General features: G+C 45.1%; 1 protein-coding gene across 4 annotated transcripts in view; it reads right to left on the bottom strand.

Moving 5' to 3' along the window:
* Nucleotides 1–2,727: 2,727 nt before the first annotated feature.
* The window catches only part of ZNF821 (zinc finger protein 821), a 420,332-nt gene continuing 395,852 nt past the window's right edge, over nucleotides 2,728–27,207 (bottom strand). For all 4 annotated transcript variants that reach the window (XM_069216869.1, XM_069216873.1, XM_069216872.1 and 1 more), the window contains one exon: nucleotides 2,728–8,291. In XM_069216869.1, coding sequence (XP_069072970.1) covers nucleotides 7,640–8,291 — 652 coding nt within the window. In that variant the 3' untranslated portion in view covers nucleotides 2,728–7,639. The remainder of the gene's footprint in view (nucleotides 8,292–27,207) is intronic.

Here is a 27,207-nt window from a genome sequence, read left to right as displayed (position 1 = left end):
TAACAACAAAAGGCTTGTTCAAAGCCTCTCCACGTATTGCCCGCTTGTCCATAAGACTTTTGGACTACAAGTATGAAGTACGTTACGTGCCAGGCATCAAGAATAAAATTGCTGATTTCTTAAGTAGAATGACTTTAGCCAATACTGATGAGGGGTTGAAGGAGTTGGAGGATTATTGTGTAGCTGATATTATACAAGACATTCAGGGCATCAATGAAAGTGAGTGGAATAAGGCCATGGATGAAGACGTGACATTAAATAAAGTTCAAACCTTGTTAAGTGAGGGGTGGCCCCATAAAAAAAATCTTGAAGAAAGTGTAAAGGGGTTTTGGGAAGTCAAGGAGGAGTTGTCTGTAGAGCACAACAGATTAATGCACAACAGAAGGGTTGTACTTAGGAATAAAATTTTGGATTTGTGCCATGATGGCCATTTAGGCATAACTAAAACGAAAAGCAAGGTTAAACAATTGTATTGGTGGCCATGTATAAATTTGGCTGTGGAAAGGACGGTAAGAGAATGTGTTCTATGCAACGAATCAGAAAAAACGTTATCTACATTCAAACCACCGTTAGTTCCTGTTGGTGTCCTGACATGCCTTGGGAGAAAATTGGCCCGGATATTACTGGACCGATACAGGCATAGGGTGAGTGCAGATACATTGTAGTGATGTTTGATCATTTCTCTAAATGGCCTGAAATTGGAATTATGACCAAGGTAGATACTTGGTCTATTATGGAATTTGGATTCTGTTTTTTTGAGAGAGGGCCTTCCCAAAACCATAATTACAGACAATGGGCCGCAATTCACGTCTGATAAATTCAAGGCTTTCTTAATGAGGTGTGGCATTAAACACATTACTACTTCCAACTATCATCCAGCTGGTAATGGTGCTGTTGAGCGTTTCAACAGTGTGTTGAAGAACAGTATACAATTGGCAGAATGTGCAAAATTAGATTGGGAAAAGGAAGTTTGGAGAACAGTTTGGTCATACAGGACTACACCTTGTGGTTCTACAGGTCACAGCCCTCTTGAGATAATGAGAGGAAGGGTTCCATTGAGAAAGGCCAATGTAGGTTGGATGACTGAGGGTAGGAAAAGCAATTGGACTATTGAAAGTGTTAGGAAAAATATTTAATGGGCACAAATTCGTTCAAAGGAATACTATGATGCTAAACACAAATGCAAAAATGTAATAATACAGGTGGGTGACTTGGTTAAGGTGAAGGTTCCAGGTTTCAAAAAGTATCGAATGGGGAAATTCTATCCTCCCTTAAAGGTCGTAAATATTTTGTGTAATGCAGTACAACTCGAGGATGGAAAAGTGTGGCATTTAAGCAGAGTCTCTCCGTACAAAGGCAGTGAAAAGAGGGGTTTGTTTGAAGCTCAATGGTTAATGGATGATGAAACTGGGAATAACAGGTGTTTGCAAGGTGAGGTTGGTGTTCCGATAGAACATGCCAATGATGCACAGGCAGGTAGAAGCAACGCGATTCCTATACAAGAGGAGCGCAGAACTGAGAAGAGGAATAAAGGAGACAACGCACGGAATGGCGACACGACTGGAGTAATGAATACGTTTAGCAGGTGTGGCAAAAGAATCACAAGACCAGGAAAGCTTGGTATAATCAGTAAGGTTTTTGGATCAAATATTATAAGTTGTATTTTTTATTAGCAATAGTTATGATGTGTGGGTAACATTTATTTAAGGGAAAAAAAAAAACATTGTATGTTTTAACATCTTATAGCTCTAGGCATGTAGTAAGATTATTCTGGGGTGGGGGGGAGTATTATTATAAAAAAGAAAAAAAAAAAAAAAAGTGTAAAGGGGAAGATGTGTTATATCGTAGATGTATTAATGTATTGTAGTGCGAATATTAATTTGTATTAGTCTTTGTTTTATGTGTTAGGCTCGCGCTAGTTACGCGCGTGAGCCAGTGAACAGGAGAATGTTGAGGGAAGAATGTAGAGGGGATTCGGGGGCAGTTGGAGACGGAGACAGCAGGAGAAGAGGTGGCAAGTCCGTGTGCTGCAGCCGGGGCTCTTTCTTTGTAAAGAATAAACGTGTTAAACTTACCGCATGATCCTTGGATTCATTTCTAATAACTCCTGGAATTCATAATAACACGCACACTGAATATATTTGAGTGGCAGGAAAGATCCAGTCTTCAATTCAATGGTGCTGTGTCTCCACGCACTGAAATGTGGCCAGTGGTAAGCATCTATACCATGCACCTCTCAGTTTGACTCTGGCTGTATAGTTCACTAACAGAATGGCAGCAATTGAGGCAGTCACATAGCCACTTTGTGCATCACAGTTTACCTTGTTTACATCTTTGTTTTACACGGGAGCTATTATGCGTGATGTGTTAAAAACAGCAAAACCTTCAAACGCCCCTATGAGAAGTGGTTGGCACTCGTGTCTAGCTTCATTGCTGTGATAAAATACGATGAAACAGGACCGCGCCTGAATGAAGCGAAGATAGGTATGCAACATAATAATTACAAACAGTGGCAAAATATCTCCCTGATTAAAAAGACAAGTAATGTGATTCAAAATAACAAATTAGCCAGAAAGCAACAGTCGATTCAAGTGCTTAAGGATTTGCTCTAACTTTGAAGCTGAGCATCCAGCATTTTGTTAACCTAAATAGTGACTTAAAGTCACTCATGTACTCGACTTCCTTCTACTTTTTTCAACATCCCCAGTGTAGAAAGTAGGTTTCCCGTTATTGTTTAATAAATATTTTATTTTTTCTTTAATAAATAGGTAGAGGAAAAATTTGACAACAACAAATATAGCCGAACAGGTTACATACAAAGAAACAATCTCTGTAAGACTGCCTTTAAACATTCATGTTCTAGATTAGTGCGCACATGCACGTTTAAACTTAGTAATCATGTAATGCTGGAATTAAAAAGGAAATATTTCAAGTTCATGTCCAAAACGTGTGCTTCATATTCCCTGTGTTACTTGGCATATGCCGCCATTTTATGTCTTTCCTAGAGACCACTTTGAGTTTCACCAATTTTTTTTAATCAAAAACAAAATCTGAAATCACTTTTATGTATGCCTTCATGTATGTATATTTATGTCATCTCTCTTCATCCACTGGTTTGTTCACTGTGATTCACTTTCGCTCACTCCCACCACAACCCACAACGCAGGATAATGCAATAGTTTAACCTGTTACAGCCACTGGCTGTCTTGCAGGGTCGTTAAATGTCTCATGATTAAATGTGCACATTCACATAAGAAGTGCGCCACAGTGCCAGTGCTGATGGGGCAGTAGTTTACTTTGCTAGTGCTGTTTTCTTCTCGTTTTGTTTTTTAGTCATCCTCATGCGTTTTAACTTTGTCTTTGGTGATATTCATTCAAAGTCAATAGTACCTTTTCATTGAACCAATAAGAATCACAACTTCATGTGATGTATATGTTCAAATTAATAGGGTTTCTGTACTTGTTTTAAGTATCCTGGCTGCTCGGAAGGACCTGAACTGTTCTATTAAATGTGATCGGTAACTGACCCCGCTTTCAGGAGTCAGAATGGTTTGTTCCCTTTTTTTGTGTGCAATAAAAAAACCATAAATCACCGTTGTACCAGCTTGCCAATGCCAGACCTCTTGACTTTGTGATACGTTTTACAATGTTTTTGTTTTGTAGGGGCTCAGTGAATGGTATGATGAACTGAAAGGGGGATTTCTGTGCATAGGAGATTAGTGCTGCAACAGACTTAACATTCCAGTCACCTAATTGGAGTCAATCACGTCGTGTGTGGATGTGCATGCATGTTTGTTCTACCTAATGCTGTACCTGTGTGCGACGCACCAGTTTGCTGACCTGATGTCAACTAGAACACAGGTCATTTTAATACTGTAGGGCTATCTCACACCGTTATACGACTGAGGGTTGTATGATTCTGCCGTAGTTTTTGTGGCACTGACAATGGGCCATAACAACTGGCTTTCTTACTACAATTTCCAAGCATGTTTTAAAATGGTTTCTTGTTCATATCGACGAAAAAGCAATAACAGTATTGATTGGTGAGGGGAATTACTATAAGATGTCCTAAAATCACAAGTCTTACTTTGCCCAGTTTGCAACACTTAGACAAGGAGGCCTGTACTTCATACATCCAAGAGCTAAACTCTTTACACATTAATATAATTTATTTGCTTCATCAGACCAGCACTTCAGTTTTCGTCCATTGATTCGAGCACACAGAGAAGGATGCTATTCCCAGAAGCATATGACGTCACATTCTGGATCTCTTAGAGCACTCAAGGGAACCTCGTATCCACATTATTCCACAGACTTCTTACGACATTCCATTGTAGCCTAATCCTCGGAACCGCTTGGATCTCACACCCGATACCAGAGACCCTTTTATAAACAGGCCAATATTAAGAAAGACAGCACCTTGGCTTACAATCAAAGTGGGAACTTGGGGCCAGATGTACAAAGGCTTTTATGCGGAGGCGCAAAACCCACATCGCGATGCCCATTCCCATTTTGCGAGTCGGGAACCTGGTTACCGACTTGCAAAATGGGACTGCGAGTCGCAAATAGGAAGGGGTGTTCCCCTTCCTATTTGCGAGTCGCATCGTGATGTAGGATTGCTTTGTGACCGCAAATGCGGTCGCAAAGCAATGGCAGTTACTACCAGTGTCACACTGGTGGTAACCCAATCGCAAAAGGGAAGAGGTCCCCATGGGACCCCTTCCCCTTTGTGAATGGCCTTAAAAACATTTTTTCAGAGCAGGCAGTGGTCCTATGGCCCACTGCCTGCTCTGAAAAAATGAAACTGAAACGTTTCATTTTTCATTTTGTAATGCATCTCGTTTTCCTTTAAGGAAAATGGCCTGCATTGCAAAAAATAAACTGCTTTACTTAAAAAGCAGTCACAGACATGGTAGTCTGCTGTCTCCTCCAGGCCACCATCCCTGTGACTGCTGCGACTTGCAAGGGGGTCGCAAATTGCGACCCACCTCATCAATATTATTGAGGTGGGCCTTTGCGACCCCCTTGCGACTCGCAGATGGTGTCAGGGACACCATCCTGCATCTGGCATTGCGACTCGCAAATTGGGAGTCGCTCAGACTCGCAATTTGCGAGTCGCAATGCCGGAATTTCGTACATCTGGCCCTTGGTTCCTTAACATATGCAGTGCCATTGGTCCTTGAGCTCTGCTTTTTTTTTTCAAAATGATTGCTGTCCTGCAGAAGAGTGACCTAATAGATTATTATCGGGCAGCCACACTAGCATTCAGAGAAGCTGTGGCACCCTGTTAGATCCCTTGTAGCCTTCATTATCCCTTTAACTTCACCCCCTAACCGTAGCACGGCCCACAGTTCCCTGGACATTTCTCGTGCAATGACAAGTAACACAACAGCAGCTACGTAATCATCTCTAGCACATTACAACTCTTACTAGTGTACGGTCCAAGCCCAGGGTTGGGCTCTAACTCACAACCAATATCATACGGAACAAGTGTACATTCTTAATGCAGGCAACAGCAGTCCCACATTGCCTCTAACGTACAGCACATACAGTTCCAAGTAACACCCGGGTAGTCTTATATTCTACAGTGCTGTTAAAGTCGGGCCTGGTGACAGCACATAGTGTAATTCCAACACAAAGGCCAAACTGTCAGCCGGTCATCAGCAGATAAAGTTGGTGTACTAACCTACCTGATATGAATTTGGATTCTACGCCAACTGTCAAATCTATCCAAGCTTCACAGTCACAGGTTTGAATGCCTGGTGAGCTATACCATTCATCATTCCTCCAAGATGGATAAAAGGATTACTAATTTTAGTAGGGCAATTATACTTATTAGGTTTACCACATAAAGCTCTTTAGATAAAGGCCCTCTTTAGCAGTTAAATTATTATAATCTAAAACATATCACTTGTAAACACTCTAGGCCACACCTCCAAAATCTGACTCTCAACCTAGGAATTGTTACACATCCAAATCACCATTTCACACACAGATCTAGGACAAATGAAGAGGTTTCAAAGTCCAGGTTCAATCCAGACACAAAGAAACGCTGTCCCACACTTAAAGTACTTGTACACTCTCAGCCCTTTCCTCATACATTATCCAACCTCATATGGACCATTCCATAATGGCATGCCTGTTTAGCAGCCCACGTTTGGACTGGTGTTTCCAGCTACACATAGCACTGGTTTAATCTACTCATATACTCTCTCTCAATAAAGACCTCAACCAAGGCCCAATCAACAATCTGGACATTGTACATGTGATAAGTGTAGACTGTGTGGAAACAAGGGCCTATATTTATACTTTTTGACGCAAAAGCGCCGGCGCTGGTTTGCGTCAAAAAGTTTACTGCCGGCTTACGCCATTCCTACGTGCCTTGCGGGCGCCTTATTTAAGGAATGACGTTAGCCGGTGCTGCGGACTGGTCTGAGTAAAAAAAAAAATGACTCAAACCAGGCAGCGCCGGCATAGGGGAAAATGGGGGTTGTGCGTAAAAAAATGGTGAAAAGTCAGGTTTGAGGTAAAAATTATGCCTGAAACCGGACTCGCGCCTTTTTTTGATGCACAACCCCCATTGAAATGACTCCTGTCTTAGCAAAGACAGGAGTCATGCCCCCTTGCCCAATGGCCATGCCCAGGGGACTTCTGTCCCCTGGGCATGGTCATTGGGCACAGTGGCAAGTAGGGGGGCCCAAATTAGCCCCCCCTATGCCACTTAAAAAAAAAAAATACTTACCTGCACTTACCTGGGATGGGTCCCCCCATCCATGGGTGTCCTCCAGGAGTGGGCGAGGGTGGCAGGGGGTGTCCCTGGGGGCAGGGAAGGGCACCTCTGGACTCCTTCCATGGTCAGAGACCATGGAAGTGAGCACACAGGTCCCTTAACGCCTGCCCTGACCCAGACCCAGACGTTAAAAAACGGCGCACATCAGGCTGTGCGACGTTTTTTAAGGCCCGCCCTCTCCTGTGCGTCAAAATGACACAGGAGTATAAATAAGGTGCACAGGCCTTAGAGTAATTTTTTGGGCGGGAACGCCTACCTTGCATGTCATTAACCAAGGCAGTTTCTTGCATCCAAAAAATGACTCACGCTCGGGCATCAAAGTTTAAATATGGTTTGCGCCGAATGTGCGTCAAAAGTTTTTGACGCACATTCGGCGCAAACAGTGTATAAATATGCTATATATAATAGGTGCTTACAGCAGCTTTAACATGGCACGTCTCATACACTGAGTGGATAGTTTCATGCCTTGGCAGGCCACTGCATCCATGCACAAAGATCAGTCACACATTCACAGGAGAAAGCTAACATTGTGTGTAAGAAGTACCATTTGTTCTTAACTAGCTATGGATAAAGCACACCCAATCTCGTTGTATAGAAATGCGAATTAAACAGATTTTAGAAACAAACTGTAGCAGTTGCAAGACCGGGTATCCTTCTAACCTATATAGATTGTCAACGTCAAAGTCTTCCTTCCTACCACCTTCTGCTAGATCCAAGATACGGATGTGCCCAGACCTCGCAGGGAATGTTTTTCACTAAATGTTCATCCAATTTTAGTTATAAACGTTCCTCTTGGTCACCCACACTTGAGACTCATAAAACCAGAAGTGCCTTGGCAGCCAGAACTTATTAATGCAGTGCATTACTTGACTGCTCCTCAAAGGCAATTTTCCCCAGCAGCTGATTGTCCAGTTCAGTAGCACTGACAGGAATTTGGAAGAAGTTCATCTCAGCAGCCAATGCTGCCATAGCAGAGGGGTCCTGCCCGAATTGAGCCCGCAGCATCATGTCCATTTTTTCTAGTCGCCGCTTTAGCCGTTTTGCCTCACGCTCCCGGATGAGACGGGCTTGTCGTTTTTCTGGGGTCTCATTAGCACGTTTTTGTCGCATAGCTTCACGGTCTCGCTGAAGACGTCGAGCTCGCTGCTCATCTGTCTCTTGCATCCGCTGCAGTCTTTTAGCTTCACGGTCCCGCATGCGCCTCACTTCCCGCTCTTCTGGGGTCTCACTGTCTCGTCTGCTTTTTTTGGCTGTTCGCTCTCGCTCTAGTCTTTGAAGCCTCACATCTACAGGTTCATTCTGCCGCCGGACTGCCCATTTGCGCATGCTGGGTGTCTGATCTTCTATTAGCTTTCTGTATGCCACACAGTTATTGCACACAAGTAAGATACCAGCAGGGTAGACAGCACTGAAATTCATGTCGTGGGTATCCGAGCTACTGGAGACATCGCTGAAATTCTGGGTCCATGTCTGTGGAGTAAGGACCTCTGGCAACTTCTCACTGCAATCAGAAATAAGGTACAGTCAAAGAATGGCCCCATATAAACACCACTAATTACAGTACTGTGCGTTATACACAGCTTTACCCAAGGTGCAGCGTTGCCTTCTAGTGATGTAGATTTGGCTCATGAATAATTTGCAGCACTCCTGCAGGATTCTATACCATATAATGCAACAACTCTTACCAAAAGAGAGTGCAACGGTATGTGCTCTAAACAGCAATGATGAGAGGCATTTGGTCTATGGACTACATCATTCTTTTTAATGTTGAAAGGCTGATACTGGTCACTCCACGGGACAGGCAGACTAAACCCAGTGCCCGAGAGAACTCAACACCACATAATGTATACTGTCAAACTGCTGCAAACAACAATACAGGCATGGATGGTTCTTCCCTATGCATAAATCCTGCACCATGGACACAGCAGGCACCTCTGCCTAGAAAATGGTATGTCACCAGAAATACAGCCTTCAGTTGGCTGATACTTCTATACATCTCACCCTCTAATGCCTGTTGCTGAGGAATACAGGGCCTAGAGACGCTGAACAATCTCAGTATATATTTTTCTCATTAGTTTGTCCATGCAACACGTCTACTGATAGAAGAAGCAGAGCCAGAAAAAGCAGTAAACACTACCTCACAGCCATTCTAGTTGAATCAGTGTGGCACATTGGTCTGTGAGATACTCTCCTGCAAAGACACTTTTTTTTTTAAGCGCATTTTTTAGATTTTGATTCAAAGACAAGCATATTTATTGACAACAGTGTGTACGTGTCAAACAGTTTAAAGAATGTGCCTACGTGCAAGTGTAGGAGGGAGTCACTGGCAATTAGTGGCCAAACTGACTGAAATCCACACGGAGGATTTTTGACGTCCGCTGGGGTCGGGCGTCAAAGTATAAATATGGGACAAGCTTTGCGCCAAATGTGCATCAAAATGTTTGACCCACATTCGGCGCAAACAGAGTATAAATATGCCCCATTGTATTTCTTGATAAATAGGTGCTCTTGTTCTTGAACATGCAGAACCAACATTCAAAATTGAACAATTCAGAAATGCTTTCAGAACCAATCAAATGTGACATCTGGGTCTAACCAACCCTGAGTGACATGACATCACTTACTTCTTCGGATTGCATGGATTGGATGTGAATGTTAAGGGGGATGCAATACGGACAAGTTACTTACCTTTGGTAACGCTTTTTCTGGTGGATACAATAGCTACCTGTGGATTCCTCACCTTATGAATTCTCCCATGCACCAGCATCCGACGGAAAATCTTCTTCCCAGCTATCCACATCGACGAGGAAGACACTGTGCCAATAAGAGGTCCTTGCCGGCGGGCTGATGTCAGTTTCACCCATTTTTTACGTGCCTTTGAGGCAAACAGGTGAAAACCGACCTCACAATAGCTCAAATAAATACATATATACATAAAACCACCATGATTCAATATAATCAAAACCATCATTTATATACAAAGAAAAAGACATCAAAATATATACACGTATAAAATCACGTATCTTAATGTAACCAGACAGGCAGGCGGGTGGGACTGTGAGGAATCCACAGGTAGCTATTGTATCCACCAGAAAAAGCGTTACCGAAGGTAAGTAACTTGTTCTTCTGATGGATACAACTACCTGTGGATTCCTCACCTTATGAATAGAGTCCCAAAGCAGTACCGCACTCGGAGGTGGGAGCCTGACTGGTTACACCAAGAAGTCCTGCAATACAGATTGCGCAAAATGGCCGTCCCTCCTAACCTCCGAGTCCAAGTAGTAATGCTTTGTGAAGGTGTGGAGGGACGCCCAGGTTGCTGTCTTGCAAATATCCACCACTGGAACCCTTCTTGCCAAGGACGAAGTTGCAGACTTAGCCCTGGTGGAATGGGCTCTGATACCCTCAGGGGGAACTTTCTTTGCCAACAAGTAGCAAATCTTGATACAAAGAATGACCCACCTGGAGATTGTTCTTTTATGCACTGCTCTGCCCTTCCTCTGTCCAATATACCCCACGAACAACTGGTCCTCCAGGCGAAAGTCTTTCATCCTTTCAATATAAAAACTAAGGCCCGTATTTATACTTTTTTAGCGTCGCATTTGTGTCTTTTTTTGACGCAAAATCGGCGCCAACTTACAAAATACAATTGTATTTTGTAAGTTTGTGCCGATTTTGCAACAAAAAATTACGCAATTGCGGCGCTAAAAAAGTATAAATATGGGCCTAAGTGCCCTTTTAGGGTCCAAACGGTGAAGCCTCTCTTCGTCCTTCAAAGGGTGAGGAGAAGGGTAGAAAGATGGAAGGGTAATGGTCTGCCCTATATGAAAATGAGTGACAACTTTTGGCAGGAATGCCGGGCTGGTTTTCATCACCAATTTATCCGGAAAGAACAAGGTAAAGGGGGATTTAACAAGAAGAGCTTGAAGCTCACCAACCCGCCTAGCCTATAGCAATGAGAAAAACTGTTTTAAGCATGAGAAACCTTAGTGGGCAAGAGTGCATGGGTTCGAAAGGTGACCCCATTAAAAAGTTAAAACAAGATTTAGGTCCCACTGAGGCATATGAAAAGGAGTGCGAGGAAACCAGTTAACTAAGCCTTTCAAAAACCTTATCACAATAGGCGATTTAAACAAGGAGGGGTGATCCAGGAGGCAAAGAAAGGCTGACAGAGTAGCCAAATAACCCCTAACTGTAGCCACTGCACAACCCTTCTTTGCTAAATCTAAAGCAAATAATAAAATATTGGAGAGGTGGGCCCTTAAAGGGTCAATTTGCTTTTCCTCCACACCAAGCCACAAATTTAGCCCACCTGCCGGCATAAACTGTTTTAGTGGAGTGTCACCTGGCGGATAAAATAACATACACTACATCTGGTGGGAGAGAAAAAGAACTCAGGTTGCCCCGTTCAATCTCCGAGCATAAAGATGCAGGCTCTGGAGGTGGGGGTGTAGAACCTGCCCCTGTGACTGCGAGAGGAGGTCTGCCCTAAGAGGGAGACGGAGCAGATGGCACAGTGAGAGTTGGAGAAGGTCCGTGTACCACACCCTTCTAGACTAATGGCTATTAAAATGACCTGAGCCCGATCTTGGCAAATCTTCCTCAGAACCCAGGGAATCAAGGGTATGGGGGGGAAATGTGTAAAGCAACTGGTTGCACCAAGAGATCTGAAATGCATCCCCCAAAGCTCCTTGCACCGGATAATGGAGGCTGCAGAATGACAGGCAGTGCGCGTTCTCCTGAGTGGCAAACAGATCTATCCTTGGAGAACCCCACATCTGAAAGATGTGAAGGACCAGATCCGGATGGAGATGCCACTTGTGATCGGCCGAGAAATGACGACTGAGAGTGTCCGCACGTACGTTGAGCACTCCGGCCAGATGATTCGCTACCAAGCAAATCCGATGGTCCTGAAGCCAGGACCAGAGCCGCAGAGCCTCTCTGCAGAGAAGGTACGACCCCACTCCTCCCTGCTTGTTTATATACCACATTGCGGTAGTGTTGTCCCTCAGGACCTGAACTGACAGACCGTAAAGGGACGGGAGGAAGCCTTGAGAGCCAGACGTATCGCCCGCAATTCTAACAGATTGTTATGAAAAGTCTGTTCCACTGGAGACCAATGACCCTTGATCTCCAGGTCCCCAAGATGAGCTCCCCACTCTAGAGTGGAAGCATCCGTCATGACCGTGGCCACCGGAGGTGGCAGTGAAAACAGCCTTCCTTGAGAAAGGTTGCTGTCCACAGCGAGTAGATCTGCTGCAGCGTCTCTGGAGATCGTCATCGACTCTTCGAGATCCCCTTTGTGTTGAAACCACTGCTTGCGGAGGCACCACTGGAGAGCCCTCATGTGCCAAAGTGCATGTGTGACCAACAGAATGCAAGAAGCGAGCAGACCGAGCAGGCGTAGGACCTTGAGGACTGGAATAACCGCTCCATTTTGAAACATTGGAATCAATGCCTGTATGTCCTGAATCCGTTGAGGCGGAGGATAGGCCTGATTTAATGTAGCATCCAGTACTGCCCCTATTAACAGGAGGCGCTGAGAGGGCTCCAGGTGAGACTTGGTTACATTTATCGTAAAACCCACACTGAACAACAACTGAGTAGTCATCTGCAAGTGACGCAAAACAAGCTCTGGAGATTTGGAATACCGATATCCCCTTCCTTCTGAGACTTGCTGCGACCACTGCCATCACCTTTGTGAAGACTCGAGGTGCTGAAGTAAGACCAAATGGGAGGACTGGAAACTGGTAGTGTTGCGACCCCACCACAAACCGGAGATACTTCCTGTGCTACTTGAGTATAGGGATATGAAAGTAAGCATCCTGCAAGTCGACAGACACAATCCAATCCTCTTTGTTCAACGCCAGAAGTACCTGTGCCAGAGTCAGCATCTTGAAATTTTCCTGTCTGAGGAACCAATTCAAGTCCTCAGGTCTACGATTGGTCTCAAACGACCGTCCTTCTTGGGGATCAGGAAGTATCTTGAATAACAACCCTGACCCCTTTCCTGTTCTGGAACCAACTCCACCGCACCTTTTGACAACAGGATCTGAACCTCCTGCTGCAACAACATGAGATGGTCTTCTGAACAAAACAAGGGACGGGGAAGGATGGGAGGAGGAAACCCCTGAAAAGGGAGAGCATATCCATTTCTCACAATGTTCAGAACCCATGAGTCTGATGTAATTAACTCCCACTCGTGGAGAAAAAGATGTACTCTTCCCCTACAGGAGAAATGTGGTTGAAAATGGGGAGAAAACTAGGGCTGCTTCCCTTGCTGTTGTCCTGCAGAGGAAGAGGATGATGCAGAGTGCTGCTGAGTGGCCCCTCTTCTCCTAACTCTCCCCCGCCCTCTGAAGAATCAATATGGGTGGCTGGCAGACTGATGGACTGTGGACTGGGGTCTCCCACAGTAGACGCTCCACGCCTAAACCCCCTAAATCTCCGAAAGGACCTGAAAGGGGTAGCAGAGGAGGCTTGCAGAGCCAAAGACTTTGCCGTGGCCCAACTATCTTTAAAGTGCTCTAGGGCAGAGTCCGCTTTATAACCAAACAGTTTCTCTCCATCAAAGGGCAAATCCAATAAAGTTGTCTGCACATTAGAAGAAAACCCAGAGGACCTCAACCAAGCGTGCCTCCTGGTAGCAATAGAGGTACCCATTGCCCTGGCCACCTAGTCCGTGGAATCCAGACCAGACTGGATTATCTGTTTTGCTGCAGCCTGAACATCAGATAGAAGTTCACCAAATTGACCCTGTAACTCCTGCGGCAGGTCAGGAACCATAGCCCTAGCCGAGTCCATCAGGGCATGTACGTATCTACCAAGAACACAGGTAGCATTCGCAGACTTGAGAGCCATGCTGCAAGAAGAGAAAGTCTTCTTTGCTGATTGCTCCATCCTTTTGGATTCCCTGTCCGATGGACTCACAGGGAAGGAGCCTGGAGCAGACCATGTGGAGCAAGAGGCTTGAACAACCAGACTCTCCGGGGTAGGATGTTTTGATAAGAGCCCCGGATCTCCTGGCGTCACTCTGTATCTTCCCGCCACAGACCTATTAACAACAGGTGATGACACATACTTCCTCCAAAGCTCTAATATGGGCTCCGTAGGAGCATCGTTGAAAGGAAGCAAAGGATCCGCAGGAGAAGAAGAAGGGTGTAGGACCTCTGTCAAAATGTTTTTCTTAACCTGCGCAGCAGGCAACGGAAGTCTAAAAAGTTTGCCGCCTTCCTAATCACCATGTGGAAGGAGGCCGCCTCCTCCATGAACTCCCCCGGTGAAGAAAGGTCCCATTCCGGGGAAGTGTCAAGCCCACTGGCCGAATCCAACCCTTGATATTCTCCCAAGGGCTCCACAATCTCCCCCTCTTCCAACAACTGCCGTTGGTACTCTTACTCTTCCAAAAGCCTCAAGGCCTACGGGACCTCAGTCTGGCCTCTAACCTCGGAGTCGACATAGAATTGGCCGAAATCGATGACACCGACTTCAAAACTTGAAGACACAGAACAGGAGAGGAAGGTTGGCTTCAAGCGAACCATCATTCGGATCCGGCGCTGGAGTGGATCCTAACAACGCCGAGGACACATAAGGCTCCACCATCGGCTGACGGGGCGACTAGATCGGCGCCATAGGTCTGGAAGGCAACATCATCGGAACCACAGGACCTGGAGACCACCTCATTGGTGCCGAACTGGCACCCTCAGCCGGATAGAAGGGCATAAACGGCACCGCCTTGTAAGGAGCCGGGGAACTCAACGAAAAAGCTAATGGACCCGTGGGACCAGCCGGTGCACCAGCAGGGGCCATAGCCTTAAACATCGAGAACATGGCATTTAGAAATGCCGCCGGATCCGCTCCCGGAGCCGGGAAGGCAGGATACCGCTCGTCTCCATGTTGCACCTGTGCTTGCTGGACATCCAATGCAGCAGGTGAAAATCGAGGACTCTCTGGCGGTGCCACTACCTCAAAGACTGACGGCGCCGGAGAAGCCTGAGGGCTCTGGGGTTGCGGAGTCACCGTCGGACTCACCTCCCACGTTGCACAGCACCGTCGAAATGGAGATCTTGATCTTGACTGGCTCCGAGCCGAATGACGCCGAGAGTTATGACGACGTCGTCTCTTGTGTCTCTTCGACGAAGTATGGGAAGAGGATCTATGATGACTCTTATGCCCCTTCTTTGCCTTGGCCAAAAAGAATTTGGCCTCTCTCTCTTTCAAAGCCTTAGGATTCATGCTCTGGCAGGAAACACACTCCTCGACCTCACGTTCAGAGCTTAGGCACCAAAGGCTATCATCATGAGGGTCAGTAACTGACAGACGACCCCCGCACTCACACCATGGCTTAAAACCGGACTTCCTAAGAGGAGACATTGTAACTAGAAAACTAGCCACAAGATGGAACACCTCCAACAGTAGCAAGAGCTATGAGAAAACCGTTAGCGTCGAAGGCACAGAAAAAAGGGAACTGACGTCAGCACGCAGGCAAGGACCTCTTATTGGCACAGTGACGTCAGACGGAGAAGAAGATTTTCCGTCGGATACTGGCACATGGGAGAATTCATAAGGTGAGGAATCCAAAGGTAGTTGTATCCATCAGAAATAAAGATACATGTTATTCCTCCATCATCAGACTGGAACACCCCCCAAACATATAACGCAGGAGCAATCACAACATATTATTTAACACATTAGCTTTTGTAACCAATCAGTTCCTTACTATTTGCGTCTGAAATGAATCTGAAGTGTGGCACTCCTGGCAGCATTTAAGCTATTCCACTTCAATGTTCACAATTTAAAGTGTACATAAAATAGGCTTAAATGGTGGGAAAGATGGATGCGTGCAAAACTACAAAAAAAACGAAATAAATAAATTGACTGTTCTATGTCTGAGTACGTGGACATTATTGCGCAATAAAACTTTGTAGCCAAAATATACACCAGGTAAGTATGTAGAAATAAGTAGAATAAGAAATACGTATAGATGTATTATTCTAAACTCCACAATGTTTTGGCAGCTTACCTTTTTGCTACAATATTTTGAAGCACATTTTTTCCCACAAAATTCTGGTTCAACACCATATTGACATGTTATGAGTCACATTTGCAGACAATACATAAAAGTGGAAAAACAGATACAATAGCTCAACATAATTGAGTAGTTTCTGGGACACTGTTTAACCCACTCTAGCATTACCACTTGGCTAATTGGTGAAGGTCTGATAAGTCAATCATGTAGGACCATAACAAATTATCTGAACTGGAAATTCTGTGTAATGCATCACTTTGTTGTCTTGCTTCTAGCTGAGTGCACTTAAACTCTTCCTGGATAAAATTCTTCCTATTTGATTTTGAGACAGTGGGTGATGCAAGCAGCCATTCACTGGCTAGTTGCCGTTTGTACTGTGTTTGCTTTTGTTGCTCAGACGAAGTTTACTAGTAACTAATTAGACATTTGAAAGGTTTTGGTCTTTAAGTTATAGTTTATATATCACAAAGATATCCATCCATAAAATTAACTGAACACTCCACTGCAGAGGCTGGGGTTCACAAAAAAATAACAGTCCTGTCTGATTCAAGTAAAATCTGTGAATGATCTTTGGGATGAAATAGTGATTTAAGCATAATCCTGAAAATTATTTTACTATCCCTATTGATATGCGAGATGGGGAACCTAGTTTTCACCTTGGAATTACTGATAGATGAACTTCGTATACTTGAGGCCAGACAGGTATGCATGTAGCACATACAGCATGATTAGTTATTCTAGATAGCAGTGTAATATTAAACATCCTGAAAGGCTCACAACATGGCTACATGAGCAGCTTATTTGCCTTTTTCATAAAGCCCCGAGCTTCAACCAATCATGCTAAGGCACAGTGAGCATCATTCACGAAAAGGCCACCATACTCCAGATTTCATAGGGAACATTGCAAGAAAGAATATGATTGTTGATCCTGAAGAATAAGTTACTTACCTTCGGTAACGCTTTTTCTGGTGGATACAGTAGGCAGAAGACTGAAGCCCCAAAGATCTCGCAGTAGCTCTGCTCTCCTTAAAACGTTCCAGATCAGAATCCGCCTTTGTTCCAAAGAGCTTCTCGCCATCAAAGGGTAGATCGAGAAGAGTCGCCTGCACGTCAGACGAGAAGCCAGATGAACGTAGCCAAGATTGTCACCTAGAAACTATGGTCGTGCCCATAGCTCTAGCCACCGAGTCTGAAGTGTCCAATCCCGACTGGATCACCTGAGTCACTGCCGCCTGAGCATCCGCCAGTAGCTGCAACATTTCCTGGGACAAGTTCGGGTGAGCTTTCACTTGCTCCATAAGGGCATGGATGTAACGTCCCAATATGCAGGTCGCGTTGGATGACTTTAAGGCCATACTACAAGACGAAAAGGCCTTTTTAGCAGTATGGTCCATCTTCTTAGATTCCCTGTCCGCAGGTGTTCCGGGAAACGAGCCAGGAGAGGACCTGGACGAACAAGAGGCCTGTACCACTAAACTCTCCGGTGTTGGGTGTTTGGAGAGAAACACAGGATCACCTGGTGCCGCCCGATAGCGACGAGCCACCGCCCTATTGACAGCAGCGGTAGACACAGGTTTCCTCCAGATGTCTTTAATGGGATCCAGTAGTGCCTCATTAAAGGGCAAAAGAGGCTCAGCAGTTACAGAAGCTGGGTGCAAAACCTCAGTCAAAAGATTTCTCTTGACTTCCACAGCTATAAGGGGAAGGTCTAAAAAGTCTGCAGCCTTTCGAATAACAGTGTGGAATGATGCCGCTTCCTCGGTGAACTCTCCAGGGGAAGCTAGATCCCACTCCGGGGAGGTATCTATGCCACTGGCTGTATCAAGACCCTGGAAGTCACCAGAAGGCTCCAAAACCTCACCCTCTTCCAGGTGCTGCCTTGCATATTCTACCTCCTCCAATAGCCGCAGAGCCAGACGCCTGGATCGAAGCCTTGACTCCAGACCTGGCGTCGATAAGGCGTCGGCCGACGCCGAAGATCTCCGTCAGCGCCGAACCTCGGATCCATCCGACGCCGGACCCTCCGGCTCCACAGGAACCTTGACTGTGGATTGGATCCGAGGCGAATCCAACGGCGCCGTAGCAGGTGTAGCAGGTCTCTTAGGTGACGTCAAGGGCATCGGCGCCGCTTCAGGTGCAGCAGGCAAAAATGGAGTGAAAGGCGTCGATTTGTAAGACGCCGGAACGCCCAAATTAAAAACCAAAGGGCCAGACGGACCTGCTTGACTTCCACCCGGCGCCATGGAAGTAAAAATGTTAAACATGGCATTCAAGAACGCCGCAGGATCCGTTCCCGGAGTCGGGAAAGCCGGGTATTGATGCTGCACCGGTGCCGGCATAGACGTCGAAGAAGGGCCAGGTAACTCCTGGCTAGGAGAACCCTCTGGTCTCTGGGGAGGCTCGACCTCGAAGACTGACCCGGGTGACGTCGGGGTCGTGGGAGGTGGAGGGGTGACGGTCGGGCTAATCTCCCACGTCGGACGGCGCCGAGCTGACGGAGAAGCCGATCTCGATCTGGACCGTCCCTTGCTCGATCGGCGCCGAGAACCGTGACGTCGCCGAGAGTCACCATGGTGATGATGAGATCTCAAGGATCTTGAAGAGGACTCCCCCCGATGACGTCTCTCCTTCTTTTTCTTGGACCGAGCCAAGAACAATTTTTCCTCCCTCTCTTTAAGTGCCTTAGGGTTCATGCGCTGGCAGGAGCCGCATGACTCGACCTCATGGTCGGAGCTAAGGCACCAGAGGCAATTCTCATGGGGATCGGTAACCGAAATCCGACCCCCGCACTGGTTACATGGTTTAAAGCCGGATTTCCTTGGCTGCGACATTGTAACCGTCGTTCGAAACAGTAGCTCCCTGTGAGCCTCGAAGAAATAACCGTTACTCGGAGGCACAGAAAAAAGGGAACTGACGTCTGCACGTCGACGAGGGCTTCTTATTGCCTGGATGACGTCATACGGCGTCGCGTGGAGTCGGGCGATTGTGACGTCATCGTCGACGTGCAGAGCTAGAAGAAATTTCCGTTGAGGCTGGCGCGAGGGGAGAATTCTTTTGGTGAGGAATCCACAGGTAGGTGTATCCATCAGAAATAGTGAGGCAGGTGGATAGATATTGAAGATATGAAAGATACAAACACTGGTAAACTGCAGTTACTGCAAGAAGTAACTTTTACTTCCCCAGTATTGGATCTTTCATAGATTCACATGCTTCAATCGGAGTGGTCAACAACCAATACATAGTATACATTTTGAAGTGGATGGTGGATAACAAACAAAAAGCTAACCTTATTGGAAAAGATACCTTAGAACCACTAGTTCAACTGCTGCATCTCTCCAGGTCACCACTCTGCAAATGTCTGTTATAAGCACTTCTGCAAATAAGGTGGTGGATGCAGAAACAATTCCTGCAGTGTGAGCTGTCACAGTATTTAGGACAGAAAGGCCTGCTTTGTTGTGAACAAAAAATATGCAGCAGGTATCAAAAGTATTATTCCTTGCTTTGATTGAGAATGACACTTTCAGGGAGGACCATATCCTACTAGTAACTAGTTAGATTTGTGAAAAGGTTAGTTTTTTCGATGTAATATTTCAAACACCTTCTGACATCCAGTTTATAAAGAACTCTTTTTACTAGATTTGTTGGATTTTGGAATAAAGTCTTTAATGTCACAGGTTCATTTAAATGAAAGCCTAAAGGAAGGTTCAGAATAAAATGAGGATTAGTTATTAGAATAATCCTGTCATCACATAATTTCAAATAAGGTTCTTTGATCATAAAGGCCTGAATTTCGCCTAATCTTCTTGCAGAACTTAGTACTAAGAAAAGATCATCTGGACAAGAAGGATATTTCAATTTCTGCTTTGTGATCTGGCTTGCAGAGAATTTTGGGCCAGGCTTAGCTGCCTCAGTGTTGGAGGATTTGCACTAGGGGAAAAACTTTGAAAGGTCTTTTGAGAAATTCCTTGATAATCCTATTGGACCAAAGTGATTGTCTATTAGCAGGAAACAGCTGCTAAATGAACTTTGACAGATGCACGCCTAAGACCTAACTGTGTTAAATGAAGTAACTAAGGTAGAATTTGAGGCAGAGAGTCAGAAAGTGGGTGTAAGTGCGATCATTACAACATAAGCAGAAACCTTTCCATTTGGCTATATAGGTTTTATTGGATGATAATGTTCTAGCCTTAAGACAGTATTTCTCTGCCGTCACTAAATGATAAATTCCCATTGTGACTCTAGTGCTATAATTCTCCTTCCTCCGTTCAGTCAAAAGAATATCTGTCCTTATGTATGCAGTCTTAGAAGCACTGACTGCCACGGTGGAGGCACTTTGGAACTCTGCTTCGGCAAAAATGAACAGGATTGCATGAAGTTGAAGTCCTGGACTAACGGTTGTTCTGTGTATAAAGGCTCCTTCTCATGAGGATCATAATCATAGTGCCACTTTTCTTCGTCATGATGTTCTTCAAAGGGTAGATAATGGACTCTAGATTCATGTCCCTCATATCTTTGTTCATGGTCAGCTGGAAAAGCTGTATCCCATTTGTTGTAATTCTTGTAACTGGGTTGTGATATTTGAGCTTAAGCTGAGCAGTAGGCTGGCCCAAAGGGACACTCTTCACTGGTTTCCAACATCTAAAAGACATTGAAGAGGCTATAGTGAGTGTTAGCTTAGGGTAGTGTGTTCTGCTATTAGGAGAAGTGGAAAGCTTTTCTTTTAGATCAATGCGAATTTTGTGTTTCTGGTATCTCCAACTGAGGTATCCAACAGTGCCACTGACTCAGGTGTCATCCCCAGTGAAGCTGATGTTACCAGTGAAGCTGATGTTACAGTTGTCATCCCCATTGAAGCTGATGTTCCAACGGATTGGGAGTGTGAACGAAGACACCTATTTTTTCTTTATCGACTGTGGCATCCTTGGCAATGGTGTTTTCAGCACTGACACTACCAGCAGTGTAAATGTCGACAGCTTGGATTTTGACACAAGCCCCAAAGGTAGTAATGGAGTAAAAGCCTCAGTACTAAGAGGACTTTGTAGAGGATTTCTTTGGTAAGCCCAACAGCTCAGAAGATGGACTTTTATCTCTGGTAGATTATGATCAGACGTCTTCTTAATTTTATTTGGAGGTTCCTTTAATGTTGAAGTGATCTCCAGAACAAAATGCTTAGAGGAACGTGTTCAGTTCAAAGGAGCCTTTTTTGGCCTTTCATTGTCATATCTGAAAAGCCTTCCTAGAAATGTCTTTTATGTTCGGTAACTAATCTGCCAAATAGTCTAGCACTCCCTTCTTAGTGTTACTGAATTTCTCACCGCAATATCATACGTAAACAAGTGAATTTGTTTTCCCCACTGGTTCGCTATGATCAACATAGCCATCTGAAAAAGATTCAGGCCCGTATTTATACTTTTTTAGCGCAATTTTTTGATGCAAAAGCGGCGCAAACTTACAAAATACAATTGTATTTTGCAAGTTTGCGCCGCTTTTGCGTCAAAAAATGATGCAAATGGGGTGCTAAAAAAGTATAAATATGGGCCTCAAAGTATAGATCTAGCCACTACTGTGAGCCCTCTCAAGCCCTGCAGCCTTAGGCTCAGCGCTACCTGTGTCTCCTAGGACGGGGCATTCCAAGCCCCTTTTAACCACTGTAAATACCTTTTATCCATAAAAGTGATAGCTCAACTGAATATTTAATGTGCCTCCCACTTGGAGCAGCATCTCCAGCTGTGGGGGCTTACATTTGGGAAAAATGTAAGTTGAAGGAGACATAAAGCCAGTCATTTAGTAGTTTGTGATGGACATCTCTATTCTGGGAGGTAACTGCACTTTTTCCCATATCTGTGTTAAAGTTCTCCTAATCTTTCCTCAAGAAAGTTTTCCTAAAAGTGTCCCTAGTTCAATCTATATGCCACACTGGAGGCTCTCTGTGAATCAAAAAAAGTTGTGTATATCCTTGAAATCGCTTCCCTGGTTTCTGTAATAGAACAGAAGAATTTTTTTTAAATTGGGTTTCCTATTTAGTAGCTGTCATTTTCATTTCTGAATTCACGACAAAATGCTGTAGCTGCTAAAAGTATAGGCTCTTCTCATCTCCCATCCCACAATTGCACATACAGGTTTAGAATTGTCATGAGGACTTCGCCAAAGCCGTGTCCTCTTACCATTCTGCATCTTCCCATCACCACATATCGAATGGTTTTGTGTTCCTCCCAAGGGTGGAGTCAGCGTTAAAAGGATCTGAGTGAAAGGAGCTAGCCGCAGCTGCACCTGCTTTTAGCCCTCACTCAGGAAGAATGAGCAATGAAAGGCCAAGTTTGCATCATGAAAGCTGGAGTCACTTTGGCCTGCAGCCTTTTACCAGTGAAATGTGCCTGTGACAGGGATGGGCGGCACGCTAGTGACCTGACTGGCTGTGTCACACCCTCTGTTTACCCAGCCACGCTGAGCGAGAAAGCCAGGCCAGAAGAGAACCCACTTGGACAATGTATGCAGTTGGGGGTGTTGCTGCCAATCTAAGGTCCGAAAGACTTGAGTTATTTCTTTAAAATGCATGTTCATGAAATCACTACGGCACAGATACTTGGGCCACCAACAATAAAGCAGCAGGCACACAGCCAAGTCCCCTTTCCCACTGCCATGATCTGCCTGATTTTAGAAGCTGCCCATCGGATTCCCTTTTAGCTAGGATGCAAAGAGAAGACTGTCTGTGGTAAGTGCCAATCCACTGCATACAGTACAGTTAAAAAGACATTTGCAGACATCCATAAAATAGTGGGTGCCTGTAACAGATAACTTTAATCTTTGTGGGTACGGAATTCCTCAGGATATTTACGAGGCTACTGGAAGCCTCTGACTAAAAGGTCCAGTGGAGAAAGAACACAGGATGGTCAGAAGGGGCAAGCAAAAACAAATAGAGAATGCATCAAAAATAGACAGCAAGAAATGCCAAGCCATGATTAACAAGGAAAGAGAGGAAAAGGGTAGAGAAACGTGAGAATGGAAAGTAGACGGGGTAGAAAACAGCAATGAGGAGGATACAGAGGAAGGCACAACAGTACTGAAACAGGTTGTGCTCATTGTGAAAGTGGTCAGCTGTCTCCTTAGAAAACCTTTGGGCACCACACTTTCTTTTTAATTAAATTATTTACTAATTAAGCTCTGTTTAACCTCTATGTGAGAGTCCAGTTCCTTTCTGAGTATCAGATGATGCAACAGCAACAGATGACACTTCCATCAAACTACCCCTTTTGGCTACGTCCTGAGATCAGGACCAAAGGAGGGGAGCCATTTTATAACTAACTAGAATGCAACTGACTGTGGATGAGAACCTGTGTACATGCAAGAAATAAGTGTATATTCTGTTAGCAGAGTTCATCCCCTTTCAAATATCCCAAAGCAGATATTTTGTGTCACTATTTTTAGATTTTGGAAAATGCTGCTGTTGTCCCGTCATACTTTTCAAATCTATCCACGGGTGTATTCTACGCTGTATTGCAGTTGCTTATCATCAGAATCTGCATGCTCACTAAGTCTACAATTTTATCAAGGAAAATCCACGGTACAACAAGCTAGACATTGTTTTCAGCGGTGCAAACTTTTGGTACATCTGTTAGCTGCCTCTAAAAATGCTCAAACACCCTACACCATCTGTGGGAATAGATGCCACATGTAATCTGGAAGGAAAACAGCTTCTGAGCTTGACTGCCTGACATTTAGGTAAAATGCCAGGTGGCTAACTGTTAGAGATATGCTGTAAGGATCCAACTACAGCCTGAGAGCCTTCGGACGGGGGGTATGGGACCTTACACCACTCTACCTATTGTAGTACTATAAAGGGGTTGTGTTGCCTATCAGGATCTGGGCAAATCTGTCCTTCATGATAAGTGAAAAGATCTCTGGGGCCAGATGGCTGTAGCTCAGCTCCGGAAGGTTTATTTGGTGCGGTGCTCCATCAAAGACCAAAGTCCTCTAATCTCCACTTTCTCCAGTGACCTTCCCAGTCCAGACACAGCACATTCATCACTACTATCAGCTGTGGACGAGGCAAAGAGAATGGCCTGTCACATGCCTGGTTGGCATACACCTGCGAAGGTCCTGGGCTACCTTGTCAGAAATGTAGATTCTGTCCAAAAGGCATACCCAGACATAAGCTAACTGAGGTGAAGATTCCACTGCAGGCTCAGCATATACTAAAAGTCAGGAGGCACCAGTAGAATATGCAAAGCAAGGAGACCAAGAAGTCTCAGAACAATCCATGCTGAAACAAAGGGTCATGCCCAAAACATCAAGATCATAGTTTGAATTTCGCAGATTCACTGCTGGGGTGAAAAGGCCTTCAAACCCACTGTGTCCAGGAAGTCCACTGTAAAAGGGAATCCTCTGCATGGCCTGAAGATGCAACTTCAGCTTACTGACGGAGAATCCCACGGTGGACAGCAACAAAACCATTATTTGCAGGTGGTCAAAGACTAGATAAGGAAAGTCTCCTTTCAGCAGGAAGTCGCTGCATTACATCAACATATGTATCCCCAACTGGCGAAGATGGGTGGTGACCACCAACATAACTTTCATCAACACCGAGATAAAGCTGAAGTGCAGGACGATGATTTGGAAATACTCCAACTCACCCACAAATCAGAGATATCATCTGTTAGACTGTAGAATCAGTACATCAAAGTACACAACCTGCAAGTCCAAAGGCACCATACATTCTTTGGTGCCCAAGGCTAAGAATACCATGACCAGAGTCATCATCTTGAACCTTTCTTTCCTGAGGAAGGTGTCAGGAACTGGTGCTCTAAGATTCAACTTAGCCCCATGCCCTTCTTTGCATCAGGAAGTATCAGGAGTAGCATTCCCCCCCTCTCTGCCTCGGCCACCACCTCAATCGCACCCTTAGCAAGTGCGGTCTTGAACTTCTCTGAAAAGAATATCATTATGGTCTGCTGATGTTTGATTAAGAACTGGAGGAACATAGGGTATGGAAAAGGGAGGGCATAACCAAACCAAATAATCCCAATAGACATTTGAGATTCTGGCTACACTGGTTGGCTTGGTAAAAGAAAAGTCTAGATGGATATGGCACACCACCTTGTTGAAAGACCCTGTTTTGAAAGGTGAATATTCTCAAATTAAAGAAGGCATTCAAACTAATGACACAAGGAGAGTCTCAGCAGCAGGGGTTTGGGATGCTTTTAAGGCAGTTACCAAAAGAGTGTGCATAGGATTGACAGTTGAGACTAAAAGAATGGCTTTTTGTAAAGACCATGGCCTAGAAATTAATTCAGACAAAACCAAATATATGGTATTCGGGGGATGCAAGGCATAAGATGAGGAGACACATAAGCCTGGAGGGCGCCCTACTGGAAAGAGTGGGAGCCTTTTATTATTTAGGTCTAAAACTGGAAGATTCACATAAATGGCATGTCCACCTTCAAAAATCAGCAATGTGCCTAAAACAAAGGGCGGGTGGCATTGCGAGATTCACAGCCGGGTCCCCCAGATTTGCAGTTACTCCGGCTATAGAAATATATAAATCCCAAGCAAGCGGGGGGCTCTATATGGAGCCGAACTATGGGGTTACTGCAACCTGGAGGACCTGAAAAGAGTGGAAAATTCCTTCTTAAAGAAGCTATTAAGGGTTCCTTCTAGTACTCCAACTTTGCCAATTCGAATGGATCTAAATCTTCTTCCAATTAATCAGATTGCTGCCCTAAGGCCATTGTTACATTGGATCTGGATCTGGTCCTTAGATTCTCTTATACCCTGTAGACTTGGGCTGAGAAATCTGGCGAGCACCAGCGCCACTACCAAAATCAAGTGGTGCATTTATGTAGAGCAAACTCTTTTCACACTTGGGTTGGGGAACTACTGGACAGATCCACTTTCCATCCCAAAAAATGCCATTAAGATTCTAAAGGAGGCATACTGGCTCAATGTCCAAATATTGCATCTAACTGATGCTTCCCTCTCCACTATGAATGGAGTTTTTTGCAAATTAAATGCAATTATGAGTTTCAACATTATATGGACACAATACCTTCCCCATTTTCACGCGCTCTGTATATCAGATTCAGAGTAGGGTCTCTCCCCCTGCGTACTTGGACTTATCAACTGAGTTGGACCAATTATAAGTTAAAGTCATGTCCAGTGGGATGTGGCCACAAAGAATCCATGACCCACGTCCTTTTGCAATGTCCCGCATACTCAAAACAGAGGGCTCGTTGGATTATCCCTTTATGCAAGCAGATGGGATTTAGGAACTGCCTACCAGCTTTAAGGATACTAAAATCGGACTCATCTGCGTTATTGGCATGCTCTTTGGCAAAAAAATTCGAATCAATTTGGCCTTCCCGACTTGGAATTTTACAAGGCAAATTTTAGCCATTGACATCGACAGCAGGCAACTATATAGTTGTGCAATATAACGCACGACCAATTACATATACCAGATAATGTGTGCCCACTCCTGCTTATTTATGTAAACCTTTATGTACTTTGACTTGTCTTTTAAATTTTATTGTATTTTAAAGTTTTTGTTTTTCTCTTTCTCTTTAAAACTATAGATTTTGGGGGTCATTCCGACCCCGGTGGGCGGCGGAAGCCGCCTGCCTGGCGGGAACCGCCAGAAGACCGTACCGCGGTCAAATGACCGCGGCGGTCATTCTGACTTTCCCGCTGGGCCGGCGGGCGACCGACAGAAGGCCGCCCAGCGGGAAAGCCCCTTCAACAATGAAGCCGGCTCCGAATGGAGCCGGCGGAGTTGAAGGGGTGCGACGGGTGCAGTGGCACCCGTCGCGATTTTCAGTGTCTGCTAGGCAGACACTGAAAATCATTATGGGGCCCTGTTAGGGGGCCCCTGCACTGCCCATGCCTGTGGCCCCACGACACCCGTTCCCGCCATCCTGTTCCTGGCGGGAAGGGGGTCGGAATCCCCATGGCGGTGCTGTGAGCAGCGCTGCCATGGAGGATTCTTTGGGGCAGGGGTAAACCGGCGGGAAACCGCCGGTTGCCCTTTTCTGACCGTGGCTTTACCGCCTCGGTCAGAATTGCCCATGAAGCACCGCCAGCCTGTTGGCGTGCTTCCGCGGCAAACCGCCAGGGTCAGAATGACCGCCTTTATGTCTTATCTTTTTTTTTTTGCACTGTGCTTTTATGGTATATTGCTACCGAAATAAAGCGGACAATGATGATGGTGATGACTAAAAGAATGAGGGGTAGAAGAATGGAACAATGCATGGAGCAACTGAGCAGAGCTGAACAAGAATATAGTGGCACACCATCACACAAACTCTTGAGAAAAGTCACATCGATTAGGGGCACACTCAATACAATAGCCACAAACAAGGGCAAAGTCACATAACAATTTTTTGATTGTCACATGAAG

This window comes from Pleurodeles waltl, chromosome 12, assembly GCF_031143425.1.
Source record: "Pleurodeles waltl isolate 20211129_DDA chromosome 12, aPleWal1.hap1.20221129, whole genome shotgun sequence".
Classification (NCBI taxonomy): Eukaryota; Metazoa; Chordata; class Amphibia; order Caudata; family Salamandridae; genus Pleurodeles; species Pleurodeles waltl.
This window is presented reverse-complemented; position numbering and strand designations above follow the sequence as displayed.